Consider the following 20602-nt stretch of genomic DNA (forward strand, 5'->3'; position numbering starts at 1 on the left):
ATATATATATATATATATATATATAAATTTATAAACAAATATAATCAAAAATAATTTTCATTTTTTGGAGAAGTATCACATTAAATTTCTCACCCTGAAGTTACCAAAAGTATAGATCCTTTGTTGTTTACAAAATTAAAGTCAGCCGTCTTAGTGTGTGCAAGAAACTGAACATTGTTACCTTTATTTCACAACTTTGTAAAAACGATCCCACACATATTCATGAAACTCATCCTGAATAATGATTTAGGCAGGGATGCAAACTCACATGCGAGCGGATTCTGTGTTTACAATGAGTCCATGTATGTTGTATTGTTCAATAGGGTACTGGCTTTTGATTATTATCTATGCTAGACCATTATGTTTCAAAGCATCTCAATATTCAAGAAATTAATTTGACAGATTTCTGATGTTAATTATTCATCATATGACAGGATGCTTGAGCTCCAGTGTTAGGACCATTTACCAAGGCTGTGGATAAAACCTTTGTAAGTCGCTTAGTAGAAGAAGAAAAAACTCATTGAAAATGACCTTGAGTGTTATAAATGGTAATACAAGACGTTTAAACTCTTATGACTTTAAAACAAGTATATTGTAACGGTTAAAGGTGAATGTTCAGTGTCTTGCATACAACCATCCATATAAGTGCTGCCAGCAATTATACTTTGTTTTATGTTTTTTGTTTGTGTGACTGGCCAAGGACAACAGTCTCAATTAAACAAGTTCTATAATGTTCTACTGAAAAATATTTCCACATATATCTTGAATGGTTAGAAGGTAAGTAAAATAATGAATTTTTTAGGTTCTTCATACCATAAAGGTCTATTTGCAGTTCAATGCTGCTATTATAAGTTCAGCTGTTGCTCTGCTAAAGAAGAACTGAAAGCAGAATTTAAAGAGAAAAGTAGCAGTTTCAGCACAAGCGATTGAAAGAAAGGGCCGAAATTGCAGGCACGTATTTAATTAGTTGTACTCATCAAAGGGTATTCATCTCGCTCACTGCCAAACCCACACTCAGACGATGAATTATAAAAAGCTATGCAGATTAAAAACACAGACCATATCATATGCTTTGTGCCTTTTCCCAAATCACTTCATTATTAGTTCCTTGTTCAGCGTTTAATGGCTACAGTTTGAGAAATGAGTACAGATGAAAAACACATGAGAGGAGTAAAAGTTCAGAAAAGGCTGGAGGAAGAAAGGAGGATAAATGAAATGACATCCCCCTGACAATCTGCTGCAGTTTTTTTTACAGAGTCTTACCAAGATATGGTAAGATTTTAAACAGTTTAGCTTTAACAGATCTGAAAGAAGAAAAAGGGCACAGAGGAAGACGATGTATAGACCCTGTGAGGAGATGCCCTATCTGAAACAAACTTAGAAATCATTATAAAAAACAAAACAAGAAAACTACCGTTATTACTTTTGTTTGATTTTTTTCTTCACCTTTTTACTTGAAAAAATAGTTTAAAAAGTAATAAATCAATAGATAACAGTTGATGTTGGTGCAAACAGATACATGGGGGTGAATCTTCTGATGGGGAAGGGATTGATCACACTAGGACCGCTCAGCAGATTTGAGGAGGTTGTCTTTGCTCCTTCTCTTGACATCCCAATTGTAAACACGTGCCATATCTGAGAGAGCATCGGTTAAGGTGGATCTGAAAAATCTTAAAGTCGTCTCTGCTTTTTTCCTTGTTACTTCACCACTTGGAAGAACAGATTGTAAATATTTGAGAGAAGACTTTTCAACAAAGCTCCCTCTTAACAGTTTACAACAGATGGTGAGAACAGGTGACAAACAGTCTGTTTTCTTCAGAGAAATTTACAGATGTACTACAAATACCTGACTAACTATTAAAAATCTGATCTTGTTCCAAACCTGTTTGAGCCATTTACTATTATAGTTTTTTATTACTATTGTTTTCCTTTTGTGTTGAACAAAAAAAACAGATTTGTAAAGGTTTAAAACCATTTAAGTGCAAGTAAATTTCCATTTCCATCTTTGGGCTAACTATCCGTTTAATGTGCTCTCTATAATTTCAGCAAGGCCTGTGACAATAGAACCAATAGAATTGTCTTTAGAACATTTCACTTATTAATACTGTACAATAACATCTGTTCAAACAATGTTTTAGTGGGCATGTAGAACAAACCAGTTTGGTCATGAGTATCATTACCAAGAACAGGGTGACATCATTTTCTGTAACCCTCAATGCTAAATCTTCTTGATTCACTTTTAATGGTTGATGGCTTATGAACACTCTCCAGAGTCTTGTTAAGAAATGTTGTTGTATGCACAAAATGGGCGGAAATGGCCGTACACCAATTCCTATGCTACAATTTGTGAACTATTACAAAAAAACTTGATGGGAGAATGTGCGCAGCTATAAGTAAACTCTAAATCAGGGGTGCTCAACCCTTTTCCTGGAGATCTACGTTCCTACAGAGTTTAGCTCCAACCCCGATCAAACACACCTGAACCAATTAATTAGGACCTGAACAGCACTTGATAATTACAAACAGGTGTGTTGGATAAGGGTTGCAACTGAAATCTGCAGGAAGGTAGATCTCTAGGAACAGGGTTGAGCACCCCTGCTCTAAATAAACATATTTAATCTAAATAATGACTTAATTGAACTTCTTTAAAACATTTCAGGGAGGTTTCTAGGCAGATGTTATAACTCAGACCCCTACAAATCAAATACTGCTTTAAAATGTCAATTCCAAATAGTTTACCCTTTATGCATATCACCATGGTTCAACTTAATTTTTATTTTATGTTTACATTTTATTTACCAAAGCATCAACAATAAAAACAAAAAACGTTTTAAATAGAAAATAATGTTTCAAAAAGAACTCATTTAAAAAAGCGTTACCACTAAATATATACAAATGTCATAAGGCAGAATATCTTCATTTAGCCTTCGTATCACAATGAAGATTGTCTTACATTGTATTAGATTAATTATTTCTTTATATATATCAAAACAAAGAAATTGTTATTTACGGTTTATTTTTTAGAAAAATTACTATTTTGCCATTATTTTATTTTATTTGTTACCATAAGGCTCTATTTTAAAAAAATTAAAATATATTTCCGACCTAGACTTTTAAACAGCTTTGACAAACTGTTGTAGGATCGGGACTCTTAATCTCACAAGTTATAATTTTAAAGGTATTATTTTAAACAATTTATGTCATTGAAAGACTGATCAAATGAAAGGTGCACATCACCATAAAAATAACAATACAATACCTGAATCTGTCCTTTTGCAATAGTTTAAGGATACTGACTTCAGTGGTTGTGAACTGATCTCTAAGGAAGTCCAGATCCTCTTCCAGAGAGTCCAGATTCCGGGACGCTGTGGCCAAGTTTTTCTCCAACAGCGCCTGGGCCGCATCAATGTCATACTCCAACATGACATTAGCCTAGCACACAAAAACACCAACCATGGCTATACACAAGATTTCAAAGTCAAGCTAAACAATTCTGGGTTAAAATATTATATCCAAGCAACTGGGTGTACATTTCACTAAACAGACAGTCCCAAAGGTAGAGTGCCTTGTTCAACAGTGCAAAAAAGTAATCAAGTTTAATGTAATTCCCTGACTTTTACTGACTAGAAAGCTTGATTTCCATGACATCTAATATATGCAAAAACAGGCAGCTCTTGTATATATTAGATTATTGATGTGTTAAAATATTAATATTAAAATATTTTCATTTAGCATCATCATTTACCTGCTTTTTTAAAAACATTACATTACATTAAGCTTTTCTTTTATCTACTTTTTAACCACCCAGTGTTTGAAATAACCCAGTGGTTATTTTGGAGCCAAAGTTCTTAAATTGTATATTATCCTGGTAAGTTATTCTTGGTTAAGGATACAGTCTGGTGACCGGTTTATAAGAATGAAAGAATTCAAATGGAGCTAAAACTGCCTAATCGTAATAATGCATTATCCAATGGAATAATCTAAATCGCTGAAATTTCATGAGCTGGACAAAAAATTATAATAATAATCTCCTGACAATTAGGGGTGTAATGATACACCAAAGGCACGGTTCGGTTAACGGTTTTAAAGCCACGGTTTGGTTTGGTACGGTTCGGTTCGGTTTCTGTTTGCTGTGGAGTTAGGGTTGATGTCATGTTAACAGCAATGCTAAGGTACAATAGATTCACTTACTAACAAGAACATCTTAACTTTTTCATTATTAAGTTTGTCATCACATTTTTAGTACAGTCAGAATACCAGAGTAAACAACTAAAATTAACTAAACACCTCCAATATAGACTAGTCAGAAAAAACTATTCTCTTAAGTGCAGCCATCTTAACTAAGTAAACTAAAATTAAATAAATAACTGCAGTGTAGACTAGTGAAAGTAATATCCACATTCTCAGGTGAGAGTCTTGATCTCTGTGCAGACACAGACATGATGCTCATTTTTGATTATCTAAGGTTTCAGTTAGATAGATAGCTTTCCGTTTAAATTAATGAAAAAATATATACATAAAATGTGTTTGTAAAGTGTTTTTACATGATATATTCACCAGTAAAATACATTGCAGTTGTGTCTGAAACTAATGTTAGAGTTGTAGTCGGCTGTATTTTTGCCTCCCGTTTTCTCTCTCCTGCTCCCTCCATGCTGGTTATTTCTGTAGGTCCGCCTTTATGACAGCTGATTGGTCAGGAGACCGATCTATCATCATTTGGCGACAAAGCGCGGGAATATAAAAAGCATGTCGGGAAGAGCGGGAGAGAAAGCGCTTTTTCCTTTGATCTCGTTTTTCGTGCATTTTCTGACACGATTATGATTTTTGTTGTTTTTGCTTAACTTTCGTTTGGGCAAAATTATTTTGCATTACTTTTGCCCACGTTGAGAAATTTTGTGAGGTTTTTATATTTTTATTTCAATTGATTTGTATGTTATTTTTTGCCTTGGCTCCTTCCCAACAATACTGAGGTTTACCTACTCAAGTTCACTCTTTTCTCAGAGTAAGGTGGATAGGGAAGATGTCATACGATTTCCATTTTGCAAACACGTTGAAAATGTATTGTTAAAGACATCAGGTAAGAGGTAAAGATCATCTTTGTATTTATTTTATTTTACAGTACAGTATAGGGAAGACTGCGGCGCACTGCGCTGAAGACCTTTTTATCTTTTCATCAGTTTTAGCAAGTTAAGAGCGGTTATTCATGAGTTAAAATTGTTTTGTTATATTTCTTTCTTTTGCTTGGCTTCACAATTGTCCCCTTACTCAAGTTTAACTCATTTTTGTTTGATCCTTTGTTTGAATTTGCTACTTTATTATATTATTTTTATTAGTGTAAATATTTCTCTTTTTTGTATATATTTGGGCATTTTTCTGGTTTCACTTTTGTAGATTAAATCACTTTAGTTGGCAGTTCTGTTGCTTACACCCTCACATTGTGAGGTTTTGTGTAAGTTGTGAAACAGTTACGATAGATAGACGTGTGCTTTGTCTACGACACAAATTCCATTCCAGTACTCCACTGGAAAACCAAAATGTTCCCACACAGATGACTTAAATGTGTCTGGGGGATCTGGAATCTCAGTACTGTGTGAAGCAGCCATCCTGCATACAGTAGTAACTGAGTGTGATGCTTTCTTAAGTCACATCACATGACATGCACTTGGAAAATACTAACTTAAGAATATAATATTTAAAACAAAAGCTCATCATTACTAAAACAATTTAATCAAATGTGATAAATATGTTTAAATTGGTTCAATTAGTTAGAGACAAGTGATGTCAACCTCAACAATGGGCAGCAGGGGGCATAAGAATATCGCGGTATGCCACGAGTTTCAAGATACGTATCGTGGTTGGTGTATTGTGATATTTCGGGTCGGTTTTAATATCGTTACATCCCTACTGACAATATCTGGAATAAACATTATAAAATTCTAGTAATTTTAAGACATGTGGGAACCCGGTACGCTACAAGTGATGAAGAGGTTTCATGAGTTCATAAGCAGTACAAAAGAGCAAAACAAAGGCAATGATCGTCAACACTTTCACACATGCTTTTTAAAGCAGTTGTTTTAGTCAACACAACAAGGATTTCACAGCTCATAATGTAATGCAGTGACACAGGGTAGTAAAAAAACAAAAATCAGTACCACACTTGGTCTTATAATAAACCATTAAATTAAAAGATAATTATCTTGATAGATAATAATTATTTTGATTTCATGCTCACATCAAATGCATCAGGACTCAACATTCAACACTTACCCCAAGCCACAAGCACACTTTATCTGTAGGTGGAACAGAGGCCTTGCAGTAGACGTTATCAGCCAACAGAAAATGTGTCTCCATGGGATCTGTGGTGTCCTTTGATTTGATATGCATAAATAAAAATAAATAAAGAGGAATTCTGGTGAAGCAGAACAATACACTTGCTGCATCTCAAAAATTTATCATTTAAAATGTAATTTTAGGGCGAATTTCATAACTATCTTACTGTATTGTAATAATTTGTTTTTGATTATAATATTAAAAAACCTCTGTTAATATTATAATATTAAAAAACAAAATCACCTTAATTATGCTTATATGATTTATTGTATTAAGATCATTTGTTTACAAAGATGAAAAATAAAATATTGAAATGTTCATTTTTCCCCTCAATTACACAGCCCTAGAAGCAAAAGAGCACAAAAAGATCTATAACATGTATAGAGAAAAAGACTGACTTTAAATGACAGGCTGATTGACAGGCCAGTTTATGATGAATAGACACATTTATGTGTATGTTAAAGACACAATTATGACACGTGATCTAATATGTGACTGCTCTTCTGCAACACACTACAAAAAAAATATTTATATACATTTATTAAAAAAAGTATATATATAAATATATATATATATATATATATATATATATATATATATATATATACTTCTCACAAGGAGTACATGAAAGAAATCCTAAAAGCAGTAAATAACTTTGAGAAATCATTTTAAGTAATTTTAGACTGAACTTTGATTTGTTTCTGTGAAGCAATTTTGAGACAAATTTTCTTTTTAAATCACCATTAATTAAGAAATGAGCTTACCTTCTTTTTCTGCATGTGCCGTAGGATTTCTAATGTCTGTTTGATTTGTGGAATTTGGCTTTTCAACCTGAAACAGAGGGAAAAAATGTCAACAATTATAGTCTGCAAAAACAACTTGTAGCCACATATACGCATGCTATCCAGAGCACTTTACAGTAAGGTTTTATTAGTTAATGCATATACTAACATAAACAAACAATGAAACATACATTTATGACAGTATTAGATGTTCGTTAACAGTAGTTCATGAAAATACAGTTGTTCATTGTTAGTTCATGTTAACTCACGATACATTAACTAATATTAAGCATAAATTTGGATGTTATTGATGCATTAGTACATTTATGTAGAACTATGATCAATAAATGCTGTGCAAGTGTTGTTAATCATTGGTTGTGTCAGTAAATACATTACCCAATGAAATCTTATTGTAATTTGTGACTGAAAGATTGACTTCTTTTTACAGCACAACGTAGAACAGATCAAAACCAAACCTGAGTTTCTTCTGCCCCAGATTGAGCTCCATGTATTTATATTTCTGATATTGTTCATCCAGCTTCCTCAGCACGGCGTCTGCTGTGTCATTGCCCGGCTGCTTCATGAAGGCGTCCACATCTTCCTACAGAACACACAATGTGTTTCACATCTGGTTAATTAAGGCTTATAATTAACAAAGCGGTTTTTGAGAGCCAGTTATTCACATGTTCTCTGTCACTCAAAGCTCACATTCAAGACATGAGCAAGCAATCCCTGCACCCTTATAAGGAGAAGAACAAGGCGCTTTCTTACTTAAAGCCGTTTAAAGACGAACAAACCAACACAGACAGAAACATGTCGACAGCATGGACATGAAAATTAACTATATATCCCTTTCGCACTGACCACAAATATTGCTTCAGGGATTCCGAGGTGTTTTTTCTTATTTGCAGCTCCTGCATTGCCACTTTCTATGGTCGTCGCCATTTTGGAGAGACTTACGACTCTTCCTCTTTGACGCACGCGCACGCTGTTCTTACGCACGGGCGCCGCGTGCATAATAAAAGTGACTTTCTTCTTCTTATAACAATGAGCAGGTGATGATTTCATCTGGCCATTTTGTCATTAATTTCTTTTTATATCATATTTAAATTCAAATGTAGTCCATCTGTCTTTGTTAACGTATGTTTTTTAATAATATCCGACATTTATCAAACCGACCGGCAGATGTCAGTGTTGCCTGATTGACATGAGAAATAGCACGAGGCGCTGGCCGTGACGACAGCAGTTGGTGGCAAGCCAGAGGTTTGATCCAATACATTTGCGGTGATATGAAAAAACAGATAAATACATTGGCTCTTAGTCTTCAGTTTGATTTTTCATAATATTATTATTGAGTCTGTCTGTTCTGCTTACTAATGTTACTGTCAGCTTCAGTACAGGCTTTCTTTGTCTGCATGTGGATCTTTAGGTGAAAGTAAGTAGCAGGGCAAGAATAGCACCTTATTAGATGTGTTTTATTAAATAGGCCTATATATGCACTTATATCACACATACAGTGTCACATTATAATTCATATTTAAAAATGATTGTAAATAAAAGCAGAAGAGAAACAAATATAAAACAGATTAAGGCAAGGGCGACACGGTGGCTCAGTGGTTAGCACTGTTGTCTAAGAGCAAGAAGGTCACTGGTTCGAAATTCCGGCTGGGATTTCTGTGTGGAGTTTGCATGTTCTGCCTGTGTTTGTGTGGGTTTCCTCCGGGTGCTCCGGTTTCCCCCAAACAGTCCAAAGACATGTGCTAAGTGAATTGAATAAACTAAATTGGCCGTAGTGTATGTGTGTGAATGAATGTGTATGGATGTTTCCCAGTTGCCTACTGGGTTGCAGCTGGAAGGGCATCCGCTGTGTGAATTATATGCTGGATAAGTTGGCTGTTCATTCTGCTGTGGTGACCACTGATGGATTTAAGGACTAAGCTAAGAAAATTAGTCAGTGAATGAATGAGCCTAAGTCAAAAATGCAGTATATTTAGGGTAAATTGCATTAAAGAATGTGGAAACTAGCCAAAATACATGCAGATTAATTAAACAGAAGCACATTCCACCCTCTTTAGAATAGAGGGTGAAACCAGCTTATTTTAAAAAGATAATAATTCATATTTTTATTGGTAATTTTCAGTTTCTTACAGTAAAACAAAATATGTGAATACTGAAATGTGCAGCATATACTTTGGTTTGTGTTTATGTGTGTGTGTGTGTGTGTGTGTTATTTTTTTAAAAAACAAGTCAAAAGAATACTCCAATGTTCATTCGTTCATTTTTGGCTTAGTCCTTTTATTAATTAGGGGTCGCCACAGTGGAATGAACCGCCAACCTATTCAGCATATGTTTTTTCATTTTTCCTCTTCGGATAACAGAATAAGGTAAAGTGGCAAACTATGTCAGGCCTGTAGCCATGGGGGGTGCAGGTGGTTCAGAAGACCCACCCCTCTCTGACAGAGGTCTAGTATTGACCCCATACATGAGCTCGGTTGTCCTATTTTGACTGCTATGTCATCATAAATAGTGAAAATAACCCATATAAAAAAAACTTAAGACCAAACGGAATCCTCTGTTGGCTCTGTTGCCAATTCGGTGTGTAATCCGTTTTGGTCAACGCTAACAAAAATGTTCATTTTACAATCTGCTGTAAGAGAAGTCATCTTTCACTACTGCATTTGTTTTTAAATGGAGAACATTTTTTTATTCTAAATCTTGGATCTTATTCTTGAAACAAAAATTAGCAATAAAATGTGTGAAGAAACAAAAGCTAAACATATTGAAATTGATTTGAATACTATTTTGGCTTATGTTGTTATTCATAAATTTTCGAATGTACCTTTTACAAGAGAAGATTTTTGAAGAAATTGTGAAGCTCTACATTAATAATAATAATAGTAATAATAATATGATTACTTTTATTATTGATATTATTATTATTATTATTTATTCATTCATTTTCTTTTCGGCTTAGTCCCTTTATTAGTCTGGGGTCGCCACAGTGGAATGAACCACCAACTTATCCAGCATATATCTTACGCAGCAGATGCTCTTCCAGCTGCAACCCATCACTGGGGAACACCCATAAACTGTCATTCACACTTATATGCTACAGACAATTTTAGCTTACCCAATTCATCTGCACCGCATGTCTTTGGACTGTAGGGGAAACCAGAGCACCTGGTACATACAAACTCCACACAGAAATGCCAACTGACCCATTCGAAGCTCGAACCAGCAACCTTCTTGCTGTGAGGTGACAGCACTACCTACTGCGCCACCACAGCGCCATTATTATTATTATTATTATTATTATTATTATTATTGTTGATATTATTATTATGTTTTATTTTTTTATTCAAATGGCCAAATTCTGACTGAGGCAAGTTGAATTTCAGTTTTTTATTTACCTAATAAATGGCAACAGACTACAGTTTTTAAATAAAAACTTTAACAGATTTTTATTTGTTTCTAATCATAAATGATGTAATAAGTATTATTTTACATTGCTTCATTCTAACTCTTTAAGAAATATTTTGGTATATCAAAAAATTTTGTTATGATGATGATCAGACAAGCTAATTCATCTTAAAATGTCACTAAAGTTCAATATTTTATTCTCATAATTAAATAGAAAATGAAGCATAGAACTACAAAAAGAAACACTTTGTAAGAAAAAAAAAACTCCCCTTCAACCAGACTGGATATGGGACTGTATGTACCAGGGATGAGTGTATTAGACCGCAGCATGCCTGCCTCAAATGCTAACTCTGTAGGCTTTAAGAAAATCTACATCCATCTGCAGTCAGTGACATTTAAAAATAGTCTATGTTCTTTATTTGCACCAGATCTCAAACTTTTTTATTCCAATGTTCCTGATTGTCTATTTTAGATACAGTAGTAGGTTATGGGATATTTCCCTGGATACATGCTGGGATGAAAAAAACTTGAATTAGCTTTTATTATATATTTTTATGAAAAGAAACATGAAGTCAATTATTAAAATGAATAAAATTCCAGATGTTAATAAACCTAATAAAAGGTTGAATATTGTATTGTGTGGTGTATTATTTCAGTTTGATTAGAATTTTCTATGCTTTAATATTATGGTAACACCTCAAAGCAAGATAAGTTAAGTCGGCTATAAATTATTTTAAGTAAAAAAAAAAACACTAAAGCAATTAATGACCTGCCGTTTCAACATCTACACCACATCTTTAAAATTAAAAGTTGTATTTATGGCATTTAAAGGGATAGTTCACACAAGAATGGAAAGTCCTCTCAATGTACTGGCACTCAAGTGATGTGATGAATTTTACAAAACAAAATATTGTGAAGAATGTTGGGAGAAAAAAGCCACTCACATCTTTAGTAGGATCAAAATACTATGGATCTCAGTGTTTCGCCAACATTCTTCAGTATATCTTCCATTTTGTTCAACTATTCCTTTAAGTCATCTTATACTGGTCATGATGAGGTATGTTTGGGTGATTCTTATTTAAATACATTTGAGAAGACTGCAGTTTATATACATTATACAGACACACTATGTTGAAATAAAAATTCAAAGTAATGAATAAAGCACTGAGAGTGACACCAAAAGCACATTTATATTGATGAACATAAATAGCCGGCTCAACAGATGTTAAACAGAGTGAGGCATGAAAAGATAAAAAATATTTAGCGTATATGAATAATATTCATCCAGGCAGACTGCTCTATTATCCATGTCATTATGATCAAATGTCACAACAGACATTAGTTCATTTATTACTCACTGCAACCAGTATTATGGGTCTGTTCTCAGTCAATTGCTCTGTACTTTAGCAAATTAAATAAGGTGCCAATGAAGTTCAGTACCTCCCGTTAATAGACCACAGAAAGAGTACATTTCACCAGTACTTGTTCAGACACTTTTGAAAACACATAGTCATAAACCTTTGCTGATCACACAATTAACCGGCATGTTGTGTTTGGTATCAGTGTGCAGGATATTGTGGTTTTAAAAAAACAATTATTGCATACAATCACCAGCCATTTTATTAGGTACACCTGTCCAACTGCTCGTTAACGCAAATTTCTAATCGCCAATCCCATGGCAGCAGCTCAATGCATTTAGGCATGTAGACATGGTCAAGATGATCTGCTACAGTTCAAACCGAGCAGCAGAATGGGGAAAAAAGGTGATTTAAATGATTTTGAATGTGGCATGGTTGTTGGTGACAGACGGGCTTGTCTGAGCATTTCTGATCTACTGGGATTTTCACGCACAACCATCTCTAGGGTTTACAGAGAATGGTTCGAAAAAGAGAAAACATCCAGTGAGCGGCAGTTCTGTGAGCGCAAATGCCAGAGATCAGAGGGGAATGACAAGACTGGTTCAAGCTGATTGAAAGGCAACAGTAACTCAAATAACCACTCGTTACAACTGAGACATGCAGAAGAGCATCTTTAAACGCACAACAAAACCTTGAAGCGAATAGGCTACAGCAGCAGAAGACCACACCAGGTGCCTCTCCTGTCAGCTAAGAACAGGAAACTGAGGCTACGATTCACACAGGCTCACCAAAATTGGACAATAGAAGATTGGAAAAACGTTGCCTGGTCTGATGAGTCTGCGACAGAATGCTGCGACATTCAGATGGTAGGGTCAGAATTTGGCATCAACAGCATGAAAGCAAGGATCCATCCTGCCTTGTGGTTCTGGCTGGTGGTGGTGTAATGGTGTGGGGGATATTTTCTTGGCACACCATTGGTACCAACTGATGATCATGTCAACTCCACAGCCTACCTGATTGTTTCTGACCATGTCCATCCCTTTATGACCACAGTGTACCCATCTTCTGTTGGCTTTTTCCAGTATGATAACGCGCCATGTCATAAAGTGCATCTCAGACTGGTTTCTTGAACATGACAATGAGTTTACTGTGCTCAAATGGCCTCCACAGTCACCAGATCTCAATCCAATAGAGCACCTTTGGGATGTGGTGGAACGAGAGATTCGCTTCATGGATGTGCAGCTCACAAATTTGCAGCAACTGCTTGTTATCATGTCAATATGGACCAAAATCAATGAGGAATATTTTCAGTACTTTGTTGAATCTATGCCATGAAGGAATAAGGCAGTTCTGAAGGCAAAAAGCGGTCCACTAGTAAGGTGTACCTAATAAAGTGGCCAGTGAGTGTATTTAAGCAATTCATTTGAACAGCTAAGAATAACATTGGATGACATTGTGAGTACAAAGATAAAAGTAAAGACAAAACACTGTAAAAATATGCTGAGTTCTAGGAATCTACAATTCCTCCATGTTGTTACAACACAAATCAATTAAGTTAACTTAGTGTTTACAAATTTAAGTGGATTGAAGATAAAACAACTAAGTTGTCAAAAAATAAAGAATTGTGTTGTTTGTACTCATTTTATTTATTTATTTAATAAATATAAAATGTTTATATTAAAGTTCACTCTTCATCCGCGGAATAATAGTCCTCCTGACCGGATGAGCAGTGCAGGTGTGGTGGTAGCCCCTGCTCCTCCTCCAGATGCTCCAGCGCACGGATCTCCTCCAGTATGTCTGCCGGTAAGCTGATCTCCAGCGGCCGCTCCATCAGCAGCAGTTTCCGGCAGTAGTGTCTCTCTGTGCGGTCTACGGGCTTCGGAGGGAAAAGCTCGGTGCTCAGCAGGGCTTTGATCGGCCGGTCCTGGAGGTTTATCCGCAACACGCGGTGCGGTCTCCCGGGCACCCGCGGAGGCCGAAAGTCCCACCAGTTCTGCTCGGTTTCCCGCAGGAATTGCTGCAGGTTCCGCAGCTTCAGCAGGCTCCGGGGCCCGCGGGTGGGGAAGCGCAGCTCGTGCTCGAGCTCGAAGTCTTCTATCCAGTCCCAGTGCTTGGGTCTGGTCCTCCGTTTGACTTGTCGGCGGAAGGCCTGCAGCTGCTGGTATTTGCTGTGGATGTAGGAGCAGCACTCGTTTATCTGGGCCGCGATGGACCTCGCAGTTCTCGCAATCGTCTTCGCCATCGCGCGCTGGGAAACAGTGAAAACAGCAGTAAAGTGGAATGTAAGTTTGATAATCCGACAGAGAAATGACGGTTTAAAAGAACCCGCGCGTGTTCCGAGAGTGACGTCAGAGCCAGCAGCACGCGCCTTCCAAAAATGACGTCAATCCCAGCAGCCAGCAGTTGTTGTTACAAGTGATTATTTTCTGTACTTGATGATTTGGGGAACTTACTGTGTTATGAACGCTTTATGACTGTTCGTGACTTTCCTACTCACTTCAGAGATTATAATACTGTTCGTAGAGATATCCCCACTGGTGTAATGCATCTGGGCAATAGTCATATACAATACATTAAAATAATAAACATAATCATTTATGCATCACGGTGGCACAGTGGGTAGCACAATCACCTCACAGCAAGAAGGTCACTGATTCAAGTCCCGGCTGGGTCACAGTCCAATCACATGCGCTTTAGGGGAATTGATCAACTAAACTGGCCGTAGTGTACGAGTGTGTGTGTGTGTGTGTAAATGAGAATGTATGCATGTTTCCCAGTAACGGGTTGCAGCTGGAAGGGCATCCGCTGAGTAAAACATTCTGGATAAGTTGGCGGTTCATTCCACTGTGGCGACCCCTGATTAATAAAGGGAATAAATCGAAAAGGAAATGAATGAATGAACAGATCCATTTAATTCCTCAGCAAAGTCATCGTATTGTTCTGTGAGGCAGATTCTGTTGGGTTGCATTAGTTAATAATGTAGACTGGAGAAAAGCTTGGTTGTTGCCTTATAAATACTTTCTTCCTAATAAAAATAAAGGCATTTTAAAATACTGCAATAAAAATCTCATTTATTTACAAATATGTTGATATTCCGAGTCGTTCTCCAGTTTGTGGTAAGGATGATGAAACTGTAAAACTTTTATTTTGTATGTGTGAATGTGTGAAGTTTTGGTTTGACTTGCATTATTATTTAAACACTCCTCCTATCTTTAAGTTTAAAATAAATTATTTATTATTACATAGATTTTGCACATGAATCTGAAGACTTTATCTTTATCTTTTTTATTTTGTTAGGAATTTTTGTTTTCCACATTTTCTGATTGAAGTTGACTGCTTAAATCCTTCTGTATGTGCAACAACAAAAAATGTGTCCGATTTTTGTTATTACAGTTGAAGTCAGAATTATTAGCCCCCCTGTTTATTTTTCCCGTTTATTTACAGGTGACATTACCTGCCGTTAATGTCACTTGTATTTTCCCTCTCTTGTATCTCTCTTATATTGATCTCCTGATTGTAATTGTATATTTTCATTCATGAATTTAAGAAAATAATTGAAAACATTTTTGCAACAAGCGATACAAGTGAACCATTCTATCTTTCGGATGAGACGTTAAACCGAGGTCCCGACTCTCTGTGCTCGTTAAAAATCCCAGGATATCCTTGGAAAAAGAGTAGGGGTTTAACCCTGGCATGCTGGCCAAATCTGCCCAATGGCCTCTGGCCATCATGGCCTCCTGACCATCCCCATATCATCACTGTCTTCATCACTCTGTCTCCTCTCCACCAATCAGCTGGTGTGCAGTCTGGTGCAGTATGGCTGCCGTCGCCTAATCCAAGTGGATGCTGCACACTGGTGGAGGATGAGGAGATTCCCCTTAATGTGTGTAAAGCGCTTTGAGTGCCCAGAAAAGCGCTTTATAGATGTGAGGAATTAATATTATTGTTATCATATAGTTTAGATTATGTATTACAATACCCATAAAATTTGAATGAAATACATTTTATTAACATCTACCCCAACCTTCACAGTGTAAAAGCAGTAATATACTCGTATCATTTATTAAATTACCCAGTAAACAGTATTTTATTAAGGTCTACCCCAAACTTAAGCCCAACCCTCACAGTACGGTAAATATATACATATAATTGTTGAACAATGTCACAAAAATGATGCTATATTTATGCAAGTAGGCTCAGTGGTTAGCATTGTGGCCCTGGAAGGTTGCTGGTTTGAGTCCCGGCTGGGTCAGTTGGTGTTTCTGTTTGGAGTTTGCACGTTCTCCCCATGTTGGCATGGGTTTCCTCCAGGTGCGATAGGGGAATTGATGAACTAAATTGGCCATAGTATATAAGTGTGTATGGGTGTCTCCCAGTACTGGGTTGCAGCTGGAAGGGCATCCACTGTGTAAAACATATGCCAGAGTAGTTGATGGCTCATTTCGCTGTGGCAACTCCTGATAAATGAAGGACTAAGCTGAAGGAAAATGAATGAATGATGCGAGTATCTGCAGCTGTATCCCTATTAAACTTTACCCATTAAAACTGAGCGTGTGTGTGTGTGTGTGTGTGTTTGTGTGTGTGTGTGGATCCTCATGGGGGTTTGAGGTGTCCAACTGATGCCTGTTGTGTACACAGTACAGTACATTTTCATATGTACTACAACATTGAAATAAAAAAAATTAAGTGCCTCTGATCTCAGCATTTGACATAACAAAACAAACTTTGCCCCATATATACAAAAGCAAATCAAATGCCCATATTTGCTGCAGACTTATCCAGAAACTGAAGAAGTCGGTGCGTGACTACCACATTGTTCCAAGTCAAACTGTCCATTGAACAAAAGTGATGAAGCAAAGAAACAGAACCTCTGAGCGGCAACTAATTAACTAATTCAGAAGTTTTTGTGTCATGAATCAGGAGGAAGACTTTGGACGCAGTGTGTCAAGTCCCACAAAATGTCTTTGAAACACCTGAAATGTTTTGCTGAGTTGTGGTGGATACTGCAAGTTCATAGCCCTGGCGTGGTTTCCAAGACGAGTAAGCACAGGGATGCCCTCAATGATGATGCCCACAACATCTGGAACACGGCAGACATATATCTGCATATTGCGCATTTCCAAGTCTTCATAGACACTGCTCTCTGTTTTTCCCTGTATGAGAATAAACAGAACAATAAGTGGCAAAACTGAAAAAGCCATTCTGACAGTTATATTGTCAGATGATTATGATTTTTGCATAATGTAAAACAAGGATTTTACTTTTGTGAAACTGCAGTTAAAAATGACATTATTTTTTAGTCTACAAGCAACTAAAAGTCCAAAAGGTTAACTTGGTACCCTGGTTCCTGCATAATCATTTAGGTGTTTGTAGGCGTGTTTCGAATGTTTGACAGAGCTCCATCTTTGTACTATAATTCAGTCAGACATAAGATTGATATCTGAGGAATGTGTGCCTTTCCCAAAAAAGTCAAACTATGCTTTTTAAACAAGACTTACATAGTAGTCAGAGATCAGCTTTTGCCCACTCTCTCCCATGTATTCAATGAGGCATCTCAGAGCCACGTCTCTGTTCCTCACCACAGAGGTACTTGAATCCTATAGTTGGTAAGTGAATAATGAAAAATATGAATATTGCAGGCAATATAACTACAAACGTAAAATGTCATTATCAGTGTGGTTCTGTACAACCTATTCAACAGAGTTCAACTCTATCTATCTATCTATCTATCTATCTATCTATCTATCTATCTATCTATCTATCTATCTATCTATCTATCTAATACATATATATATATATATATATATATATATATATATATATATATATATATATATATATATATATATATATATATATACAGTTGAAGTCAGAATTATTAGCCCCCTTCAAATTTTTTTCTTCTTTTTTTAATATTTCCCAAATTATGTTTAACAGAGCAAGGACATTTTCACAGTATGTCTGATAATATTTTTTCTTCTGAAAAAAATCTAATTTGTTTTATTTTGGCTAAAATAAAAGCAGTTTTAAATTTTTTAAACACCATTTTAGGGACAAAATTATTAGCCTCTTTAAGCTATATTTTTTCTCGATAGTTTACAAAACAAACCATTGTTATACAATAACTTGCCTAATTACCCTAACCTGCCTCGTTAACCAAATTACCTTAGTTAAGCCATTAAGTGTCACTTTAAGCTGCATAGAAGTGTCTTGAAAAATATCTAGTAAAATATTATTTACAGTCATTATGGCAAAGATAAAATAAATCAGTTATTAGAGATGAGTTATTAAAATTATTATGCTTAGAAATGTGCTGAAAAAACCTTCTCTCCATTAAACAGAAATTAAGGAAAAAATAAACAAGCGGTCTAATAATTCAGGGGGGCTAATAATTCTGACTTCAACTGTATATATATATATATATATATATATATATATATATATATATACACACACACACACATACATACATATATACACACACACACACAGACACGCACATATACATATATACACAAATAACACATATATACATATATACATATATATATATATATATATATATATATATATATATATATATATATATATATATATATATATATATATATATATACACACACACACATACATATACACAGAGACACACACACACGCTTTTTTTTATATTTACCCTTAAAATTAATGACTTTGTTTTGCACTATTTACCTATTAGGCAAGATGAGTAAATAAAGTACTTATTGCATAAACATGCATCAGCCACATTGTTACCATGTTTGCCTTACCTGTATCAGTTCCAATAACTCCAATTGATGTTTTCACCAGTCGCTGCACCCTTCGCACTAAACAGGTCAAGAAGTTTTGGAGTGTATTTGTCCAGCTGGGAAATAAAAACCGATTCTTGTGGAACACCAGTACACCTTTGGAATTCTTCGTTTATCTGTAATACATCAATTGTTTGTCTGTTATTTGGAACCAAATGTGTAAAGAATTGGCAACCTTTTATTCCTATGTAATGAAATCCTCCATAAAACATGTGAGGTAAAATTTTCAGTATGTGTTCAGCAAAAAGTGTGTCTAGCATCACATAAACATCTTTGTTCACCATTATTTGCCAAGCAGCATGTCATTGATAAATCATTTACCTGGGCAGGCCATCTTTCTTTAATTTTTGCACATCTGGGCTCTGGACAACCAATCCATTCTCCCCCAGCTATATGTCCTAGCCATCATGTCATTTATGCTTCTGACATCTCTCTAAAAAAGCAACACAAATTAAAAGAAGAGTTTAGGTAAACATCAGATTCATTGATAATATTGCAATGCAAATAAACATTTAATCTTTTAAATTGAACAAATGATTTAAGGTAAATTAAAATATTTCAAACAAATTATCAAAAGATAAAGTTAAACCTTTAACAATTTTTATGATACATTGCAGAGATAGGTGGTAAAAATATAATGTCCTCATCTTTTTCAATCAAGCAGGAAATACATTTGTGACTACAAACTTAGCCGTTAACTTATAACTGACACATGTACGAGTAAGATAGCCCATGCTAGTGGTGTTCTGCTAGCTAATTCGGAAAGAGGCATAACATTTAAGACGAATGATTTGAGACAGAATAATTCACATTCACCAAAGCTATACTAGACAAACAAAATGACAATGTTTTTTGTAAATGTACACAAAACAAAGTAGAAACATAATCTGGCAATATATCTAACATATTTCGATCCTACGTTTGCGATAGTTGTTTTAAGATTAATGTTAAATTCCGTACTTTCGGTAAGGCCGCATGGCGCTTGCAAAACTGACAAACTTAACCGTTACTGTCATGAAAGGCGACTTGTTTACATTTTACAGTGCAAAAAATGCGTGCTCAGTCGGCTAAAACCTAACTTTATGCAATGTAAATAGTTACTTACATGTGTTACACGTTGTATAAAGCCCTCAAAAACTCCACAGAACGTCGAAACTTGTCCGGTACAGGTATGAGCAACGGTGTCGTTGCTCTGCATGCCTGCTGCGTCATGTGGGCGGGTCGTGAAGTTTTACTTTGGATATAAACACTTAAATAGAGTTTTGTAGAAGCAATTTATTTTGAAGGTCAGTAAAACACAATTTTTTGATGGGTAATAATAAGTTACAAAAACAATCGCAATTTTTACTTATGTAAAACTTAAATTAATTCAAAATGGAAAGGTAATCAATTTATTGGAAGAAATATACTTTTTAAAATTAATTCCTATGGACAACACCCTTGAAGAACTTTTTACAGTGTATTTTATTTATAGGATTTGTTTAATATATTTGCTCAAAAAAGAAAAACAGTCAAAACAAAAAACATCCTCGCCATTAGTTTCCCTTTTGTGGCTTTAACAGAAGAGACACAAAGCTAACAGTCTGCAAACATCAAAGTCCTTAAGTGCCATACAAATGTACAGAAAGTGTATGTATAAGGGGCATAAACACCACCAATACAGTAACAAACAAATAAATAAAAATGTAAGAATAAAAATACAAAAAGATCTGTGATAAACAAGTAGTCCACTTTAAATACTTTAAATCAGTGGTTCTCAAACTGTGGTACATGTACCACTAGTGGTACGCAGGCTTCCTTCTAGTGGTACGCGGAGGAATGTATGTATGGATGTATGTCATGTACATGCTACACACATTTAAAAATTTATCAAAAATGATGTATATAA

General features: G+C 35.4%; 1 protein-coding gene and 1 long non-coding RNA gene across 3 annotated transcripts; both read right to left on the reverse strand.

Moving 5' to 3' along the window:
* Window positions 1-945: 945 nt before the first annotated feature.
* vbp1 (von Hippel-Lindau binding protein 1) lies at window positions 946-8081 on the reverse strand. 2 transcript variants are annotated; one of them, XR_012382431.1, is made up of 6 exons: window positions 7977-8078; window positions 7589-7713; window positions 7095-7161; window positions 6268-6366; window positions 2937-3432; window positions 946-2765 (listed from the first exon to the last, which is right to left on the reverse strand). XR_012382431.1 is itself a non-coding variant. In NM_001020624.1 (6 exon segments), coding segments are annotated over 6 exon segments (588 nt in total). In that variant the 5' UTR covers window positions 8058-8081; the 3' UTR covers window positions 1124-1558.
* A 7813-nt stretch (window positions 8082-15894) lies between these two features.
* On the reverse strand, window positions 15895-19923 carry LOC101883418 (uncharacterized). Its single transcript, NR_170253.1, has 5 exons — window positions 19820-19923; window positions 19036-19147; window positions 18676-18830; window positions 17389-17487; window positions 15895-17043 (listed from the first exon to the last, which is right to left on the reverse strand). It is a non-coding gene; the product is annotated as an uncharacterized lncRNA (long non-coding RNA).
* Window positions 19924-20602: the final 679 nt, after the last annotated feature.

This window comes from Danio rerio, chromosome 7, assembly GCF_049306965.1.
Source record: "Danio rerio strain Tuebingen ecotype United States chromosome 7, GRCz12tu, whole genome shotgun sequence".
NCBI classification, from domain to species: Eukaryota; Metazoa; Chordata; class Actinopteri; order Cypriniformes; family Danionidae; genus Danio; species Danio rerio.